The sequence below is a fragment of the Zingiber officinale genome, chromosome 3B, assembly GCF_018446385.1.
Source record: "Zingiber officinale cultivar Zhangliang chromosome 3B, Zo_v1.1, whole genome shotgun sequence".
NCBI lineage: Eukaryota > Viridiplantae > Streptophyta > Magnoliopsida > Zingiberales > Zingiberaceae > Zingiber > Zingiber officinale.
Window position 1 is genome coordinate 94,044,424 of NC_055991.1, and position 21,559 is coordinate 94,065,982.

Sequence of the window (21,559 nt, forward strand, 5' to 3'; positions counted from 1 at the left end):
TTTTATGGTCTTTGTTGGTTGTCCTCATGCATTCATGAAAGCTTTCAAAAAATATCAATGAATCATACATACAGTGTTGTTAGAGGCGCGAAGCGCACCGAGGCGCAAAGGGCTCCTAGAGCCCGAGGCGCGAGGCGCGCCCGAAGCGCGCGCCTCTTGAACATGAGGTTGATGACTACTAACCTTTTGCCACACTCATATACTATGTCAAATATGATAACTATTAATATTCCACACACATCAATATCAAATATAACAAGTAAAACAACACCATGATAAAATTAATAAAAGTTTCAAACTTTCAAGTTTCAACTTTCTATTTTAAACTAACAAAGTCCATCAAAACAAGTGTAATAAGTCAAATTAATCATCAAGCTTAAGATCATCCTCATTGTATTATCTTCATCTTCTTCAAATTCAATTTCTTCTTCTTCTTCTTCTTCATCTCTAAGTCTTAGAGATGAGTGTCTCATAGAGGAAGATGCATTTCCCTTCTCGACTTGTTTAGGCCTAGCATGTGAACTAGAGGTCATGGATGTAATATTTTTTCCTCTAGTACAATATTCAGGCTCTTCAGCTCCACTAGCCCTAGCAACGGCATCCCATGTCAAGTCATCACCTTCAAAAACCAACTCATCTTCTTCATTATCACTTTCTCCATCCATTCTGCCCATCAACCATTCATTACTGTCATTAATATTTGTCAAAGAGATGGGGTCAATTTTATCACGTGCGCCATACCGAAGTTTTAAGGCACGATTGTATTTCACAAATACCAAATCATTTAAGCGCTGTTGAGCTAGTCTATTCTTTTTTTTGCTGTGAATCTACAAAATGTCAAAAATCACAGTAAGTATAATAAAATAGCAAAAAATATTTTCTACTTATAAAAGTAACATACTAATAGTATTATACATTTATATTTATTACATACCTGCTCAAATACACTCCAATTGCGCTCACAGCCAGAAGCACTACAAGTGAGGCTAAGCACTTTAATTACAAACTTTTGTAATTCTGGGCTATTTGCTCCATAGCATTCCCACCATTCTGCTGGAGATAATGCTCTTCTATGTCTAATTGCCACATTTCTCCCAAGTATCCCTTCTGCCTTTCGATATATAGAGAGCTGGGTAGTGATTTTATCTTGCTCGGCAGCGCTTGAAACTAATCTCTCCATAGTTTCAAACAAACCATTCACCACTTCTCCACAGATATTTGAATCTGTGTATGAATAAAAATATTCTGGATTCAATAATGTCCTGCAGCATGCAGAGGTCGATGAAGTTGACATTCCCATCTCGCATTAATGATCTCAAACACTTCTTTGTATTTCTCTTCTTTCTCCTTGAAGGCCTTCATAATTGTTTCTTTTGCCCTATCCATAGCCTCATAAATATAGCCCATTGCAGGTTTTCTTTCGCCATCAACCAGTCTCAGAACACGAACTAAAGGGCCATATATCTTTAAAATATGCACAATACTGCTCCAAAATCTAAGTGTCATGATAATTTTAGCTACCTTCTTCCCCGCCGCTTCTTTTGCCCATTTACTCTCTGTCCAATCTTTTGAAATGAACATTTTTCTTAAATTTTGCTTCTGTAGGTGCATCCTTTCAAGAGTAAGAAAAGCTGTAGCAAATCTTGTGACACCTGCCCGACAAAGCTCTTTTTATCTTGTGAATTGCCTCAACATATTTACCATGCCGGGGCGAACATAAATGTAAGCATTCACACTCATTGCCTTCTTCAATGTTGCTTTAAAATCAGGCAATTTCCCTATATCTTCTAAGATCAAGTCAACGCAGTGAGCAACACAAGGAGTCCAATACAAGTGTGGCATTTTTGCTTCTAATAATTTTCCTACAAACGAAGTTAGAAAAGTAGATAAATTTAACATATATAAGAAAAAGCATATTGATAAGAAAGAATTAAATAGATTCTTACCAGCAAGCACATTGTTACTTGTACTATCTGTAACAACTTGAACAACATTTACTTCTCCTACACGCTCCACAAATCGATCAAGCAACTGAAATATTTTCTCTCCAGTCTTTGCATAATCAGAAGCATCAACCGATTAGATGAAAACTGAACCTTTAGGAGAATTCACTAAAAAATTAATCCTCTGCCTTTTGTCTGTCCACCCATCTGCCATCAAACTACAACCATACTTGGCCCATTCTGTTTCACACGACTTAATGTAATCATTTGTCACACTATCAACCGTCTTTTTTAGAAAAGGAACCCACACCTCATGATAACTAGGTCCTTTTAGACCTATGCCATATTGGCCAACCAAGTCCAACATTCTTTTGAAGCTTGAATAATTAACGGCATTAAATGGAATTGCCGCATCATACATCCACTCAGTTATGGCCATACAAGTTTTTTCCCTCAATTCTTTCTTATATGCCTCATTTATCGTAGATTGTCTTTCTTTACCCTTTTTACTTTCAACAATTTTTTGTACATTAGGAGCAAAATACGTATCCATTGGACCTATTTGTCTGGGCCTTTTTTGCATATTCACTGATCTAGAACTTGTACTTATAGGCGGCACACCTTTAGCTCCAATATTATCCATATCAATATCATCACCAAAAGGGTCTACATCCTCAAAGTCCAATGTCGTAAGTTGAGAAAGATTACTTTTCTCTGCCTTTTTCTCCATGAAAATTTTAATTTCTTCACGTACATGAGGTGGACATTTTTTGCAAGTCGTAGTATTTCGAAACCCCCCAACAAGATGTTGTTTTGCACGATAAATACCCCCTTTTGTAACTTTTTGACAAAAGTTACAAATTAAATCATTTTTATTATCCGGATTAACTCTTTGAAAATAATTCCATCCCGGATCTTTTGATATATATGTTGGAGTATCACTACTACCTTCCATGATAATTAAACAAGAAAATAATCTGAAAAATTAAAAATAAAATAAAATTAATATGGTACCAGCAATAGAAAAGTACTGTACACTGTACAGTACCAGCAATAGTAAAAAAACAAAAAAGCAAAACAAGACAAACAAAAATAAAAAAACAGTAAAAAAATGAAATATCGGACAGCAGACAGCAGCACCAATACGAACAGCATCACAGCAACAAAATTAAAAAACCGGACAGCAGTAGGATCTAGAAAGTAAAAATGCAACCTGCAAAAATTAAAAAACAGCAGCACAGCAACAAAATTTAAAAACCGGACAGCAGTAAGCAAACACACAACCTGCAAAAATTAAAAAACAGAAATCCAAAATAAAACAAAACTGGACAGTAGCACAGCAGAACACGAACTGGACAGAATCACAACAAAGCAGAACACGAACTGGACAGCAGCTCAGCAAAGCAGAACACGAAACTGGACAGCAGCAACACAGCAAAGCAGAACACGAACTGTACAGCAGCAACACAAAGAAAAGAAGATACAGAACTGCAGAAGAAAAAAAGATATAGAAACGAAGAAGAAAAAGAAACGAAGAGAAGAAGCGAAGAGAAGAAGAGAAGAAGAAGATGATGACAGACGAAAAAGAAGAAGAAGAGACGAAGAAGACGAAGTGAAGAACAGAAAAAACAGGAAAAAAGAAGGAAAACATACTTGGATTTCTTCCTCAGCGATGGCGTGACAGCGATGGACTTGGGTTTCTTCCTCAGCGATGGCGCGACGACGACGGATGAAAAAGGGTTCAGGTTTCTTCCTCCCTTCCTGCGTTCTCTTCCACCTTCCTGCGTTTTCTTCTCCTATTTCCCGTGCCCTAATTCCAAATAACGTTGATTTGGAATGTTTTTTTTTGGTTTAAAATCCATATCTGTTCACGATCGATCACGGTGCCTCGATCGCGCCTTGATTGCGCCTTCGTTGACGTGCAAAGGCGCACGAGGCGCGCCTGGCAAACAGCGCCCGCCTCGCGTGGGAAGAGGCGTTCTTCCCTGCGCCTAGCGCCTCGGGCGCGCCTCAGGCGCGCCTTTAACAACCCAGCATACATAATATCATGTGTGAAATAATTTGTATTATTTTTTAATTTTTCTTATATATTAAAAGTAATTTCATAGTCAAATATATTAGTTTTAAAAATTTAACTGCACTCCATTTAATTTATTTCTAAATCAGTGTCAGTCATAATCATTTATTTTTTGAATTCACACATGTTGAGGATTAGCAAACAATGAAACATTAAAAAAGAGACATTTAACATTTTATTTAAATTAATAATGATAAATCAAATATTCTAAGGTATGAATTAAGAAAGTAGTAGTATTTATTCTTGTCCCCTCCCCTCCTTCTCCCTTGCATAATGTATCAATTAAAGGGTTTGATTTGCCAAATGCAACATCTACATTCAAATTTTTTTGTAGAAATTATGACGTGAAAGGAGAAGCTTGTTACAGGGGGCTTTGCTTTACACAAACACACAGACATGCAGACATATTATACTAGATTTGCTTTGATATGCATCAGAAGGGATCCTTCTGATTTTCATATTCATGTTTGGAAATAATATTTTCACATGATGCTTAGATTTGAGCATTCTAGATTAAATTAATATATAATTGTTTGAAATTGTTGGCATAAACTTTTGTAGGGTTCAAGCTGATCAGCGAGCTGGCCGAGCTGGAAGAACTCGTCCTGGCAAGTGTTACAGATTATACCCGATAAGTGTTTACAATGAAGAGTTTCTTGATGCCACAATACCAGAAATTCAACGATCATCTCTTGCTGGAACTGTTCTGTACCTGAAGTCACTAAGCCTTTCTGACATTGACATCTTGAAGTTTGATTTTCTTGATCCTCCATCACGTAAGAGAAACTTCACCATATGTTATTCTGCTCCTATGGATTTGTTTGTCCATTTCAGTCCTTAGACCTTAAAACATACATAAAACACACATGTTTGCCATATATTCCATTCCTAATGGAAATATATTTGTGAAGTTCACACTATGTTTCTACAGGTGAATCATTAGAAGATGCTTTAAGGCAGTTATACCTGATTGACGCAATCGATGAAAATGGACAAATAACTGATATTGGAAAATCTATGGCTGGTAAGAGTTCCATGTTTAATTTGATGCTTGAGGGCTAATTTAATATATGTTGTCAGCCTTCATTTGTGCATGCAATAGAATTTGATTTACCATTTTTGTCCTAGTTTCAAATAAAATAAGGGAGAGGTTGGTAATTTTTGTTAACAGGCAAGGAATGCCTATGACATTTTTGTTGTCATATGCCCTTCAAACTCAATGAAATTATTACACAGTAGTTTAGTAAGCCTTCTATTCTTCATGGAGCATTGTGTATAAATGTTTTGCAAATAACATGTATAAAAAGTGAGTCTACCTAGATGCTTGTCTTGTAATGGTGATGTGTGTCAATAAAGACATGATACTAGGAAAGATCTTAATATTGAACGGTGAGGTGCAGACTGAGTAGTGGTTGTAGTGAAGAGCAATGTTTAAAGTATTGTTTCTTGTTAGAGTTTAGGTCATTGGTTTGAATGATACGGTTTTAGTATGTCCTATGTTGACACTTGGCATGCTTCATCAAACCTTGAAGCTTGTCAAGATGTATTCAAATGAGTGTATTCTATAATTCTCTTCCACATTACTTGTTGACTTTAAAAATTATGCCTATATCAATCAGAAAGTTAGTTATAAAGAAATAAGTTACAAAATTAAAATATGATTATCCCTTATTAGTACTTAATGATTGTCATGCATTAATGCAAGCTTTGATTCTCTTAGCATCTGAGTGAGAGCATCCTCATGGTTTAGAGTTTAAATTAAATCCCTTGTGTGATGTAGAGCTGAATTTTCCCTTGTGATATAATGCCATCCATCCCGCTTTTAATGATTTCTCCCACTCCGACTCTTTTTTTTTTTTCCATATCTATGTTCTCTTTGTTTCACATACGTTTTTCCTTCTTAGCTGCCAAAGTTTTTTTGTATCTTTGCTTATATAAACTGCCAAATCTTCATTCAGCTATATGACTCTAACACAGAACATGCCGGCACAACCGAAATTGCCTATGCAGATAAAGGGGAGGGGAAGAGGAGGAAGAAGATACATAAATAGACTTGAAATTTATAGGAGAATGCCTACTGAACATCAATTGATGAAAAATGTACGGTGGTGGAGGTGACTCCTACAGAAGGAGGCCCTTGGTGCATCTGTGTAGTAGTAATTGAAGGTCATTGGTGGCAGAGGAGCGAGGTCACATTTCTGGAGGAAGTTTTTCTAGATTTTGAACCTTATTGAACCCACAATTAGATGATTGTGAGTCATGGTGAAGTCAGGATTAAGGTCGCTGGGATGGGAGAAGTCTTTATTTTGTGCCCTTATCCTAAGGTCATCTTTTTAATTAATATACTACAACGAATTAATTGATGTAGTATAGTATATATAATTGATGCATATATAATACATCATATATTTAGTTAATACAATTAATTGATAAATATATAATTAATTAGTATTAGTTTATTCTATATAACATTGATACAAATGTAATCCTTATTTAGTAATTTATATCATATCATTATATTTTTTTTTATAAAATAGTATTATTCATCTGTATTATTTACAATTTACTTCAAATAATATTAAAATTAATTATGATTAAATAATTAATCTTAATTACAAGTACATAATTATCATAAAATGATTAATCAAAATCACAAAATTATAAGTAAAAATAATCAATTATAACTTATGTAAGTTATACTAAGTTTAATTAAATTAAGATAATTTACAAAATTTAACTTATTAATTTTTACAAAAGATGTTTGTAATAATTTGTAAGCTATTGCTCTTAAGTGTTAATGCAAAAAGTTTTTAATTGGTATCCATTTATATGTAGAAGAAATTAAGTCTCAAAGTCATACTGGCAAGACCCAATACAACATGGCATCAAAACTGTATCATTCTAGATAATGACCAAAACTTTGGCACCGTTCAAGGTTTGAAACTTTGGATATAACCATGATAAAGCAAACACTATATTCAGTTATTTAGGATGGCTAGAAACCAGTATTCTTTTCATTCATTTATTGTGTTAAGCATTTCATGGTTGAGTTGTGGAGGTCTATTTTCTAGACCATGCATTTGGCATTTCATATTGTTTTAAAGGATTCACTTGTATTTTGAATTTCCTTTCAAACAAACATGCCTTCACTGTTATTTGGTGTTTTATCACTATTTTTTAGAGCTTCCATTGGAGCCCTCACTAGCAAGAACGTTGATTGAGGCAAATGAACTTGGATGTTTGTCTGAGGCTTTGACTGTCGCTGCTATGTTATCAGCAGAAGTTACAATTCGTCCTAGTCGAAGGTGATCCTTGTTACTTATGCTTATCATCAGCTAATGTTATCGGTCCCTGTCTTTCCTTATTTGCCTCATCAGAAATATAAACTCAAGATTCCATGCTAGTATTATCATCAGTAGATCTTCCATGATCAGGGATACTTGCAAGCTGCAAATGTAAATGCATATACCATGCAAGTGTTGAAACAAAAAAAAAATCTTAGTGTTTTAATTCTCTATTCATCCAAGTATTCTAATAGTTAAGTTCATATTTACTATGCCATTCTTAGCGGTGGATTGTGGTTTTTCATTTCTGTAAAGTAATATGCACTTATTTCCTACAGCTGATAGAATGTTTACATATTAACTTGATGAATTCACTTCAAGTTGCCAATTTGTTCACTTTCTGGGAATTCTGATGCCTAATTTTTCATTGTGATACATGTACGTGGAACTGAATAACCACATGTACTGAACAGTAAGAATAAAGAAAAAAAGAGAAAACAACCATTTTCCAAACTACCTGATGGTTGTGGGTGGGGTGATCATATCCAACTGCTTCAGGTGTTTGAAAGTTGGGATCATGCTTTCTATGATCCAAGTTGGTGCACAAACTATGAATTACAGGTACATTAACATTTACTTTTATGAAAAGGTTCCATGTTATTTTATTGTTACTGGAGAGGCATTGTTGACATGTCTTTTTTACCTTCAACATACAGGAGATGGAATCTTTATTCTTATCTTCAGTGGTTGTATTTTTTATTGCAGTGTTACAATCTAGAGGCATTTTGGTTATGTGATCACTAGTTTAGCTGTCCATTGAGTTAACCTACAATATCAGTTCATGGGTAAAAAAGCATTGCAAATTTGGGTTTCATAGTACAAGATATTTTCCATGTCTATTTTGTTTAACCTTCTTGGCATCAAGTTTTGATGTTCGCATCTTGCACAACCAAAATATCAACTGCATATGTGATTATGATTCTGGATAAGGCAAGTGACAACATAATCAATATCTTTTTCTTGCGGTGATTATATTTTCAGTTTTTTGTTGAGTTTTTTCTTAGTTTTGATTAAGAACTATGATAAGATCCTTTAATGGATCTTTTCAAATAAATCTATTAATTTTATTTCCTTTTTAAAATAAGTTTTAGACTTTTCCTTTTTTATTTTAGATAAGTTTTAATTTGACATTTTCTCATGAAAATGTATTTTTATTTTATTTTTCTTTTACACCTTTTCTTTTGAAAAGGTAGTTTTATTTTATTTTTCTTTTAGACCTTTTCTTTTTGAAAAGGTAATTTAGGTCTCTATTTAAAGGGACGTTATGTAACTTTGGAAGATAGGCAATTTCCCTTTTAATTAATCAATTTCGTTTGATTATTGGAGGCCGATCCCCTCGAAGCGATCACCCTATCCCCTTTTTCCCTTTCTCTTTCGATTTTTTCACGTGATAGACCCCTGGGTTCCTATCAACTTGGTATCAGAGCAAGTTCATTTCATCTTCATCCTATAGTATCTCGCAGCAACTTCAACAAGCGCATGGTCTTAACCCGACTTCAAGAAAAGAAAATTCACTCTGTCATGGCAACTGGAGGATCTCATCCTGACGCCAAATGGGCTTTGGAATTTGAAGCTAAGCACGAGACAAGGATGGATAAACTCGAAAAAACTATGGCATCGTTGGTCACAATAGTGCAAGAATTGAAGGATCGTTTAGAAGCAGATTCCAGCTCAAGCATACTAATCAAAAAGGGAATAAATCAACAATCTCGACAACATTATGACCAAGGAGCAAACTCAAATGAAGATCGAGAGCACAACCATTTACGTATGAAGGTGGAATTTCCTCGCTGGGAGAACAACGATCCGATTGGATGGATTTCAAGGGCTGAAAAATATTTTCGCTTCCACGGCACGTCGGACAATGCAAAGGTAGAACTAGCATCTATAAATCTTGAAGGCGATGCCATCCAATGGTATGACTGGCTTGAAGCATGCCATGGGCCTCCAAAATGGGAGGAATTCAAGGAAGAATTCATTAATCGATTTGGTCCCTCCGGTTATGAGAATGTTGATGGAGAATTGGCCAAAATTCGACAGACTTCAACCGTACTAGAGTACCAAGGGCGATTCGAGCGACTCTCTAATCGAACTCGTGATTGGTCAGAAAAGCAACTACTGGGCACTTTTATTGAAGGACTTCGCCTTGATATACGACGAGAAGTAAAAATGAATCAACCCCGCCTAGGGGTGAGTATTCGGTTAAAACCGAACCGAACCGAACCGAATTAACCGAACCGAACCGAACCGATTTGTTTTCGAATAAACCGAACCGAACCGATTTTAGATAAAAACCGAACCGAACCGAACCGAATTTCCAAGAAAACCGAACAAACCGAACCGAACAAACCGAATAAACCGATTTTTTCTAAAAATTTGGTTTAGCTTAATAAAAATTTGGTTTGGTCTAAAATTTATGGTCTAAAAAACCGATTTGGTTTAAAAATTCGGTCTATTCGGTTTATTCGGTTTAACCGAATAAAAAAATCAAAACCGAACCCGAACCGAATTAACCGAATTAACCGATTTTTTAGAAATAAAAAACCGAATTTCCGAATAAACCGAACCGAATTTTTAAATTCGGTCGGTTTAATCAGTTTATTCGGTTTAACCGAACTTTTGCTCACCCCTAACCCCGCACCATGAAGGCTGCCTTATCCTTTGCACGACTACAAGAAGAGAAGATCAATGAGGAAGGAAGAAGAAATAATAAGGTAATTCGTGAAAACTCATCACATTATTCAACACCTCGTAGATTGACAAAAGAAGAGATCAAGGAAAGGATGGCAAAGGGATTATGTTGGCATTGCAATGAAAAGTGGCACCGTGGTCATCAATGCAAGCAAAAGAGGATACTGATGATTGAACCAATAGAGAACTCTGAGGAAGAAGATGATTTCTATGAAGGTGAAACACAAGATAATATCAACGAAGTACAAGATGACTCTATGGCAATATCAGTACATGCCTTAGAAGGACTACAAACTCCGCAAATAATGAAGGTAAAAGGATTCATTAAAAAGCAACCAGTAATGATACTTATAGATTCAGGAAGCACCAACAATTTTCTAGACTCAACCTTAGCAAGAAGGCTTAAACAAAAAATAGAGCGAGCATCTACATTTGATGTTAAGGTGGCGGATGGAAGATCACTTACAAGTCCAGGAAAATGCGAAGGTATTAAAATTATCTTACCAAATTATGAATTAATCACAGATCTTTTTCTTCTACCCCTGGATGGATGCGATGTTGTACTTGGAGCACAATGGTTGAGAACATTAGGAGACATAATATGGAATTTCTCTCAACTAACAATGCGCTTCCAAGATCAAGGAAAAGAAGTTTGCATCAGAGGCAAGAGACAAGATACTATCACATCAATCAGTAGTTATCAGGCAGAGCGGCTATTAAAGAAAGATTGCTCCATTTTTCTTATGCAACTCTCCATCAAAAAGGATCATAAAGGTACCTTATATACCCCTCCAGAATTAGAGATACTTCTTTCTAAATTTTCTATGATATTTGCTGAGCCAAAGGGACTTCCTCCATCACGTTCACATGATCATCGTATACCTCTAATACCGGGGAGTGCACCAGCAAATGTTAGACCTTATCGCTACCCTTACATACAGAAGGAGGTAATTGAGAAGATTGTACAAGAGATGCTTCAAGCTGGTATTGTTCGCCCAAGTGTAAGCCCATACTCATCTCCAGTACTGCTTGTGCGAAAGAAAGATGGAAGTTGGCGAATGTGTGTAGATTATCGGGCACTCAATAAAATTACGGTGAAAGATAAGTATCCCATCCCCATCATTGATGAATTACTTGATAAATTAGGAGGTTCCTCAGTCTTCTCAAAATTGGATCTTCGCTCAGGCTTCCATCAGATAAGGATCTATCAGCCGGACATTCCAAAAATAGCCTTTCGGACTCATGATGGTCATTATGAATTTTTAGTCATGCCTTTCGGTTTAACTAATGCACCTTCTACATTCCAAAGTTTGATGAACGATATTTTCAGGCCTTATTTCCGCAAGTTTGTTTTGATTTTTTTTGATGATATTCTTGTTTATAGTTCATCATTCGAAGATCATTTGCATCACCTTTATAAAGTACTCACTCTTTTACGTGAGCATTCTCTTTTTGTGAAAAGATCTAAGTGCAGCTTTGGGACAACTAAGGTGGAATACCTTGGTCATATTGTAAGTAAAAAAGGAGTAGCTACTGATCCCTCAAAGGTGCTAGTTATGAAGGAGTGGCCCACCCCAAAGAATATCAAGGCATTACGTGGTTTTCTGGGTCTCACAGGTTATTATCGTAAATTTGTAAAAAATTATGGAAAGATTAGCGCTCCACTAACGACTTTGTTAAAGAAAGATGCATTTAGATGGTGTCCTGAAGCAGAAAACGCATTTCAAAATTTAAAGGAGGCTATGACGACAACACCAGTTCTTGCACTACCTAATTTCAATAAGCAATTTGTCATTGAAGCCGATGCATCTGGAGTTGGAATCGGAGCAGTACTTATGCAAGAAGGACAACCATTAGCTTTTACTAGCAAGGCACTATCTCCTCTACATCAACAGATGTCAATTTATGACAAGGAAATGTTGGCAATCATACATGCAGTTACAAAATGGAGACCCTATCTTCTTGGCCGACGCTTTCAAATACGAACTGATCATAAGAGTCTTAAGTTCATCTTGGATCAACGTATCTCAAATATGGATCAACAAAAATGGATCAAGAGACTTTTAGGATATGATTATGAAATCGTTTACAAGAAGGGAACAGAAAATACAGTAGCTGATGCTTTATCTCGCCTTCCTAACCAGATAGAGTTCACTGCTATATCCTTAGTAACTTGCAAAAACTTGGAGAACATAAAAAAGGAGCAAAAGGAAAATTCAGCGGCATAGGCTCTCATCCAAAACATATTACAAAATTCATCGCCAGAACCCCACTATTCTTGGGATGGAGAAATTTTACGATATAAAAATAGAATCTTCCTTCCAGCAAACTCAGCTGAAAAGGAAGTAATACTGGAGGAATTTCATTGTTCACCAATTGCAGGGCATTCTGGCTTCCTACGCACGTATAAACGGATTTCAAGAGCTTTCTATTGGAAGGGAATGAAGAAGGATACCAAAAACTTTGTTGCTGAATGTGATATATGTCAAAGAAACAAAGGAGAAAATGTAGCAAGACCAGGTCTTCTTCAACCCCTTCTTATACCTGAACAAATTTGGACAGACATTTCCATGGATTTCATAGATGGGTTACCCACTTCACAAGGACAAAGTACTATCATGGTGGTCGTTGATCGTCTGACAAAGTATGCCCATTTTTGTACATTATCGCATCCTTATACTGCTGCCCGTGTTGCACAAGCATTTGTTGACCATATAATCAAACTACATGGTCTACCAAGATCTATTGTCACTGATAGAGATCCGGTTTTCACAAGTAAATTTTGGAGAGAATTATTCCAATTGCAAGGTACTAAACTTAATTTTAGCACATCTTACCACCCACAGTCTGATGGACAAACAGAGGTTGTTAATCGATGTTTAGAGAATTATTTACGTTGCTTAACTGGTGATAGACCCAAGGAGTGGGTTCGTTGGCTTCCATGGGCAGAATGGTGGTACAATACGACCTACCACTCAGCTACTAAGATTACCCCATTTGAGGCCGTTTATGGATGTATACCACCCTCAGTTAGCTCATACACACGTGGATCAACAAATGTGCATCAAGTCGACCAAAATCTACGCACAAGGGACCAAATATTGCAACTTTTGAAAAATAACTTATGCGATGCACAAGCAAGAATAAAGCAATTGGCCGACATGCATCGTTCGGAAAGAGAATTTGCAATAGGAGATTGGGTTTTTCTAAAACTACAACCATACAAACAAGTTTCAATTCGTCGTTCAAACTCTATGAAGTTGTCACCGAAATTTTATGGCCCTTATAAAGTGATGGAACGTATTGGACCTATTGCTTATCGCTTGGAGCTTCCACGAGATTCTAAAATACACCCTGTATTTCACGTGTCTTGTTTAAAGAAGAAACTAGGCGATAAATTTACTCCTCAACAACATCTTCCTGAAGTGAATTCAGATGGTGAAGTTAAATTTCAACCTTATGCTATTTTAGAAAGGAGACTTGTGAAGAAGAACAATCAAGCAACGGTTGAGCTATTAATTCAATGGGACAATTTATCTATCGATGATGCAACATGGGAATTATATGATACCATTCAAGAAAAATTTCCAGAATTTATTGATAAACAACCTTGAGGACAAGGTTGTTTTGAAGGGCGGTGGAATGATAAGATCCTTTAATGGATCTTTTCAAATAAATCTATTAATTTTATTTCCTTTTTAAAATAAGTTTTAGACTTTTCCTTTTTTATTTTAGATAAGTTTTAATTTGACATTTTCTCATGAAAATGTATTTTTATTTTATTTTTCTTTTACACCTTTTCTTTTGAAAAGGTAGTTTTATTTTATTTTTCTTTTAGACCTTTTCTTTTTGAAAAGGTAATTTAGGTCTTTATTTAAAGAGACGTTATGTAACTTTGGAAGATAGGCAATTTCCCTTTTAATTAATCAATTTCGTTTGATTATTGGAGGCCGATCCCCTCGAAGCGATCACCCTATCCCCCTTTTCCCTTTCTCTTTCGATTTTTTCACGTGATAGACCCCTGGGTTTCTATCAAACTATAAGTAGAAAGAATATGGTTGGTTCTCCATCACGGGATGACATGAATTAAAAGTTGCAAGAGTGCTTCTCTCTCTCTCTCTCTGTGTATATTCCCTAACCACCATAGTCAGGTTGGGCCTAACCTTGTCATGTAAATACTTTTTGTTGGAAACTTGTAAGTTAAGGTTATTGCTCTTGTGGTTGATGAAGTAGTTGAATTTGTGTCAGTTAGTTTGAACCTTTGAAGTGGAAAGAGAAATGGGATAACTCAACTATAGTTGGGTTGGAAAATTCCCACGAGAGGAAACCAAGAAATGGAAGTACATGATAATTGTGTCTGACATGGTCACTTTTTGACACTTACGTCAGGTCATCTAAAATAAGCGTAGAGATGAGATAAACTACCTTTAACATAGAGTAAATAGATATCTATCATGGCAGGAATTTGACCTGAGTGGGCAATTGATTTGATCTCTCGACACACTTGGGGTTGTTGGGTTGACCATTAACTTGACCAGAGCATATTACAGATGTGGCTTGGTGATGCTGAGGTAGTCAGAATATCTTTAAAGGTAATGTTGGTATGATATCCTGAGTCCAATGTTCTGGTGCTGACTTGTTTTCCCATCAGAATTTTGAAGAAACTGAATATCAAGGAATAATACATCAATATCGATGTTCTCTATATTGTTTCCTGTTTGTTAATTCTTCAGTAATCTTCTTTTTAAGTTTCATCTACTTTATTCTTGTTTATTGCCATGGTATAGGCTATGACATGGATGATTCACTAGACAGGATTATTTGTTCCACCACTTGTTCCCTATGGCTTTTATATTCCTTTCATCTTGCATTCAAATTAATTTTTCCGACCTTAACTAGGTCTTAGTTTGTCTTTACGCTATTAATATCTGCCTCTCTGGAATTGTAATTTCATAACAGCTAAAATGTGAATATATTTTCTTCTAATGGAAACTTTCCTTTCTAAAAAAATAACAATTGCCGCCTTCAACAAAATCCTCTTATCTTGAAATTAGTATATTTTTAGTTCATGTGGTTTCAAGGTCAATTTGAAGGGAAGTTTTATAAAATAGCGGTTATACATGTTATGTTATATGCATGATGTTGGGTTATGAATTGAGCACACGAGCAAACGGTGAGAGTCAAAATATGAGGATAGATAGAGTAAGAAATGAGAACATTAGAGAGAAAGTCGAGCTTGGATGATATGATTATGTACATAGATGATCAATAAATACGTCGGTTATGTGAAATCATAACAAATACACTCATTAATCAAGGAAGAGGAAGAAGGGGAGCCTGGGTGCAACGGTAAAGTTGTTGCTTTATGACCAAAAGGTCACGGGTTCGAATCTTGGAAACAACCTCTTGAAAAGGCAAGATAAGACTGCGTACAATAGATCCTTCCCCGGACCCGCATAGCGGGAGTTTTGTGCGTCGGGCTGCCCTTTTTTTTTTTTTAATCAAGGAAGAGGAAGACCAAAGAAGATTTAGTTAACAACGATAAAATAAGATAAAGTTTATTGAAATATAGATGAGAATATAATAGGGGATAAAACCCAATGACGTAGGAGGATCCATATAGCTGATCCTACTTAGTGGGATAAAACCTTGATTGTTGTTGATATTGTTGTTTGATTTCAAGGTCAGCTTATTAATACACTTTCAGATAATACCTAATTGCTAGTTTAACTGTCAATGATAGATACATATAGGTGAATTAATAGGGTTGCTAATTTCTGTTATTACAATCCTTTTGGTTCCTGGGTCCTACTTTATTATTCTCTTTTGCACAATAACTTTTTAAATTTGGCTATAATTGATAACTATATAGAGTTTACTAATGCTTTGGGAAACTTACAGGTTCGCAGCATGATGTTTAGCAAGGATGTGAGGAATCAACTATCTCAGATTGTGCATAAGATAGCAAAAGGTAAATTCACTATGTTACGTTTATTTGTTGTGTGACTAAAGTTATTATTCTCTGAACAATTGTCAACTTATCTCATTGATTACAATTATCTGCATTTGTTTGTCCTGTTAGGTTTTTTTTAGCTATTGAATGCTACATATTGGCATCTCTCAACAAAGATAGAGAGCTACCTTATTTGACCCTAATATATGAGTGGTTGACATAGCACAAACGGAGTTAAACCTCAAACTGTTGGAAACTTTATTGAAGTAGCATGAACAAACCTCACACGCAGAGAAAATAAAGTGAAAATCTTATTAAACAAAAGTTGATAATTACATAAGAGACTAGACACTTTTACAAACTCAATTTTATAAAAAAGTAGGAATTAACTCAACAAACTAGGAAATTCTATAATCACTATTAATTGACTGCCAAGTGAGAGATGAGTTATAAAGTAGCACAACTAATTACCAAACAACTTGAAACAACTCAAAATTAAAGTTATTCCTAATTTGAATCACTCTTCAACCATTCTCTCCCACCCAAAAGAATTCGACTTTGTTAGTGAGGAGATCAATATTTGCGGTGCCTTAATAGGTATGAAGTGGGGACTCCTCTATAGATGGATCGACCAATTGTGGCCATTTCTTCAAGACTTTTGGGGCAAAATGTCAATGTCCGGAAGTCTCTTCTGATGAACTATGCACCTTTGGGTGTTGCTGTGAGTAGCAAAAATTGGCTAAGTGCCCATAATATGCTTGCTCTAAGGAGTGACTTGTGTTGCGGATGAGAGTGCAAGAACTTGAACTTTTAGCAAATGATTGTATCAACAAAGAAAGGTGAAATACCTGAATACGCCTCAGTGGTATTAAGTCTTCAACACTGAAAATTGAACTAATATCTAAATTAGCGTGTGGGTTAAAAATATATGTATTAGAATTAAGTCTTCTCATAATTTTAAAAGGCCCATAGGAATGAATATGAACCTTGTTGAAGTAGTTTTTGGAAAATCCTTTCGGATGCAAATAAACACATTGTCTTCTACATTGAACTCCTTACAGTTATAGCGTGTTTCAGAGCAATTCCCTTATCACATTTATATGAACCTTTTGAATACACTCTATAAAACTTTCAGCTAATTTAGGTGAATGAGAAGTTGTAGTTAAAAGAATTTGTTTAACATGTTAACTAGCTTTTGACCTATACTTTATTTCGAATGGACTTTGACCAATGGACCAATTTACAAGTTTTTGTAGCAAATTTGACAAGTGACAAAGTAGAATCCCAAATTCTCTGCTTTTTTGCCCATTAGACACCTAAACAATTTTTCTAAACTAAGATTGATTGCCTTGGCCTGACCAACAATTTATGGATTTAAAAGCACTAAAAACATGAAGAAACTCAGAACTAGACTATATCTTATTATCTAATGAATTACAGGAACATATATTTATAGTTATATGTTTACAAGAGATAAAGGTAAGGAAGAGATAAAATAGGAAGATAAGCTAGAGATAAAATAGGAAGATAAGGTAAGATATTCTACACTCCCCCTCAAGCTGGATAGTATATGTTATACATCCCAAGATTGTCTATTAATCAATCAAACATAGGCTTAAAGAGAGCCTTTGTAAGAATGCCTACTTTGTGGTAGGTATGTATGAGACTTCGATAATACCTTCATTAATCTTCTCCTTAATGAAATGTCGATCAATCTCAACATGCTTTGTTCTATTAACATGGACGGGGTTGTGTGAAATTGAGATCGCAGCTTTGTTGTCGCCCCAAATAATTATGGAACTTTGCTTTGGTATGTGTAGTTCTTTAAGGAGTTGTTTCAGCCAAAGGGCTTCACATATACCAAGAGTAGTGGAACGAAACTCGGCCTTGACACTACTTCTTGCTACAGGCTGCTTCTTACTTCGCCAAGTGACCAGATTTTCGAACACAAAAGAACAATAACCCAAAGTGGATCTTTGATCATTCGGACACCCTGCCCAATCAACATCAATAAATACTTCAACATTTCTTGTGACATTCTTTTTGAACATCAACCCTATGCTAGGAGTTCACTTTAGATACTTCAAAATTTTGTTTGCAGCATTCAAGTGACATTGATACGGTTAGTGCCTAAATTGACTAATACAACTCACCGGAAATGCGATGTCAGGTCTGCGCAAGATAAATCAATCTGCCAACAAGTCGTTGAAACATGCCTCGGTCTACAAGTGAATCTTCTGTATGAGTCTCAAGTTTTACATTTGGATCCATGGGAGTATCAATAGGTTTACATTCCATTAACCCGACGTCTCTTAGCAAGTCGAGAATATATTTTCGTTGTGAGATGAATATTCCTTCCTTACTTCGAGCAACTTCCATTCCAAGGAAAAATCAAAGTTTCCCATGATCCTTCATTTCAAATGTTGCTACAAGATGTTTCTTGATCCTTTCCATCTCTTCAAGGTTATTACCAGTGATTATAGTGTTGTCTACATAATCAATATGACAATCTTATCCTTTACTATATGGTGAAATAGAGTATGGTCGGTGTGAGCTTGCTTGTAACCAAGTTGTTGAACCGTCTTGGTAAACCTGTCAAACCAAGCCTTTGGAGATTGCTTTAGACTGTAGAGAGCTTTCTTTAGACGACAAACTGAGGCTTCTTTATTCTTGTTGAACCCAGGTGGCAGATCCATGTACGCCTCTTCTGTTAGATCACCGTTGAGAAAGACAAGAGACTTCTAGTTGGTGAAGAGGCCAATCTAAGTTTGTTGCAAGAGATAGCAATACTCGAATAGTGTTGATCTTTGCGACAGGAGCGAACGTCTCTTGGTAGTCAATTCTGTAAGTTTGAGTATACCCCTTGGCCACGAGACGAGCTTTGTATCTTTCAACCGAACCATCACTTTTGTACTTAATCATGAAGACCCACCTGAAGCCAACCGGGCTCTTTCTTGCCGGTCGATTGACTATGTCCCATGTATCATTGTTTTCCAAGGCTTTGATCTCTTCATAGACCATTGTATGCCAATGTTTGTGTTTAAGAGCCTCGTCAATATTGGCTGGTACTGCTGTTTCTAAGAGATTTGTTACCAAAGCACTCATATGTCTTGATAGATGAGAGTATCTTAAAAAATCTGAGATAAGATGTTGAGTATACAGACGAGTACCTTTATGAAGTGCGATTGACACATCCAATTGTAGCAGCTTAGTATCATCAGGACTAGAACTTGAGCCAGACGAGTGAGGCGCTAGAGATATCAGATCAAACTTGGTTTCTACGTGCTTTCTTTTGTTGTAAGTCACTGGAAAAAATTCAATGGGTTTGGAAATTTTGGGTACTGGAGTGATACGGGGAGATATTTGAGGTGATTGTGGATTTTCCTGACTTGGAATTTTTGGATTTGCAGAAGCAGGGTAATCTTGAATTTCTAAATTTTGAATTTCTGGGTCTTGTGGAAGTAAGATAGGTTCATGATTTTGTGGAGTTAAGATCTCCCCCGAGCTTGATTAGGAGGTGGATTTGTTTCCCAAAAATATTCCCAATTAGTTAGAGAAATATGCGGTAGAGCCAAATTTTTAATCAAAGACTCCCCTGGGTAGAAGACTTCAAATAAAAGGATTGATGTTCAAAAAAGGTGACATCTCTAGAGATAAAATATTTTCTCTTTGAAGGAGAATAACATCTATAACTTTTTTTTGGTGGAAGAGTACCCAACAAAAAATGCACTTGTGACTTCTAGGATCTAATTTAGACCTAAGATGATTATGAATATGAATGAAAACCGAGCATCCAAAGAGTTTAAAGATTCATCTATTTCCAGTCGAATTACATATGTTTATATAGCCATACAACCCTAAGAATCAACTTATTAACAAAAGATAAAAAGACCTATCTACCCTTGCTTATCACAACACTCCCCCTCAAGTTGAACATATATATCAAACATGTTCAACTTGCTAAGAGAAGAGTTGAACACAGCTTGGGGTATAGCTTTTGTAAACATATCAGCAAGTTGGTCCTCAGACTTAACATAAGGCAGACATAGCTCTCCAGAATCAAGTCTCTCCCGAATAAAGTGACGATCAATCTCAATGTGTTTAGTCCGGTCATGTTGTACCGGATTATTTGCAATATTGATTGCTGCCTTGTTGTCACAATACAGCCTGAGAGGTAATTCAGCCTTTAATCCCATGTCTGTCAACAGAAAACTCAACCACAACATCTCTGTAAGACCATGTGCCATGGCTCGATATTCTGCTTTAGCACTGGACCGTGCACAAACATTTTGTTTCTTACTCCACGTTACCAAGTTTCCTCCTAAAAAAGTGCAATAGCCAGAAGTGGATCTTCTATCATCTCGAGAACCAGCCCAGTCTGCATCAGAATAACATTCCACCTTCAGATCACCACCTCCTTTAAACAGCAAGCCTTTTCCAGGACATGATTTCAAGTACCTTAAAATCCTGTCAACGGCCTTCATGTGGATAGTTTTAGGAGCATGCATGTACTGGCTTACTACACTAACAGCATAGGTGATGTCAGGCCTAGTCATAGATAAATAAAGTAATTTTCCAATCAACCTTTGATATGTTCCCTTTTCCAGATTTGTAAGATCCTCCCCACTAGAACTAGTAAGATCATGATTTACTTCTATAGGAGTAGACGCTGGCCGAGAACCCAGCTTCCCTGTCTCCTTGAGTAAATCCAACACATATTTTCTCTGACATACATAGATTCCTTTTTTTGATCGAGCGGCTTCAATGCCCAGGAAGTACCTCAATGATCCAAGATCTTTAATTTCAAATTCTGATGTTAACTTGGACTTAAGAGCCTGGATTTCTACCTCATCATCACCTGTAACTATCATATCATCAACATAAACCAAAAGAATGGTAGTTCTGCCCTCTTTCTTTTTTATAAAGAGTGTATGATCAGCATTCCCTTGTTTAAAGCCAAACAATATCATGACTTTGCAAAACCTATCAAACCATGCTCTGGGAGATTGTTTAAGCCCGTACAAAGCTTTTCTTATCTTGCAAACCTTTCCTTTTGTTTCAATTCCAGGAGGTGGTAACATGTATACTTCTTCATAAAGGTCACCATTTAAGAAGGCATTTTTAACATCTAACTGAGATAGAGGCCAATCATATTGAGCAGCAAGAGAAAGAATTACCCTGACCGAGTTCAGCTTTGCAACTGGTGCAAAAGTTTCCAAGTAATCCACCCCATATGTTTGGGTGAATCCCTTGGCAACAAGTCTGGCTTTATATCTGATCACTTCACCCTCTGAGTTATACTTGATAGCATAGACCCATTTAGAACCAACCAAGTTCTTCCCCTTTGGGGGATCAACTAATTCCCAAGTACCATTTTTGTTGAGAGCCTCCATTTCTTCATTCATTGCTTCCTGCCACCTTGAATCCCTTACAGCTTCATAATAGGAAGAAGGTATAGCGTGATTTGATAACTGTGAAACAAATACATGATATGAAGGAGACAAACGAGAATATGAAACGTGGTTGGAGATAGGATGTTGAGTACATGACC

At 36.1% G+C, this 21,559-nt stretch overlaps 1 protein-coding gene across 2 annotated transcripts in view; it reads left to right on the top strand.

Annotated features, from left to right (window-relative positions):
* LOC121967114 (probable pre-mRNA-splicing factor ATP-dependent RNA helicase DEAH4) overlaps nt 1–21,559 on the top strand; it is a 64,475-nt gene that overhangs the window by 33,701 nt on the left and 9,215 nt on the right. For both annotated transcript variants that reach the window (XM_042517145.1, XM_042517146.1), the window contains exons 9-13: nt 4,582–4,796; nt 4,952–5,044; nt 7,202–7,325; nt 7,778–7,925; nt 15,957–16,026. In XM_042517145.1, coding sequence (XP_042373079.1) covers nt 4,582–4,796; nt 4,952–5,044; nt 7,202–7,325; nt 7,778–7,925; nt 15,957–16,026 — 650 coding nt within the window. The remainder of the gene's footprint in view (nt 1–4,581; nt 4,797–4,951; nt 5,045–7,201; nt 7,326–7,777; nt 7,926–15,956; nt 16,027–21,559) is intronic.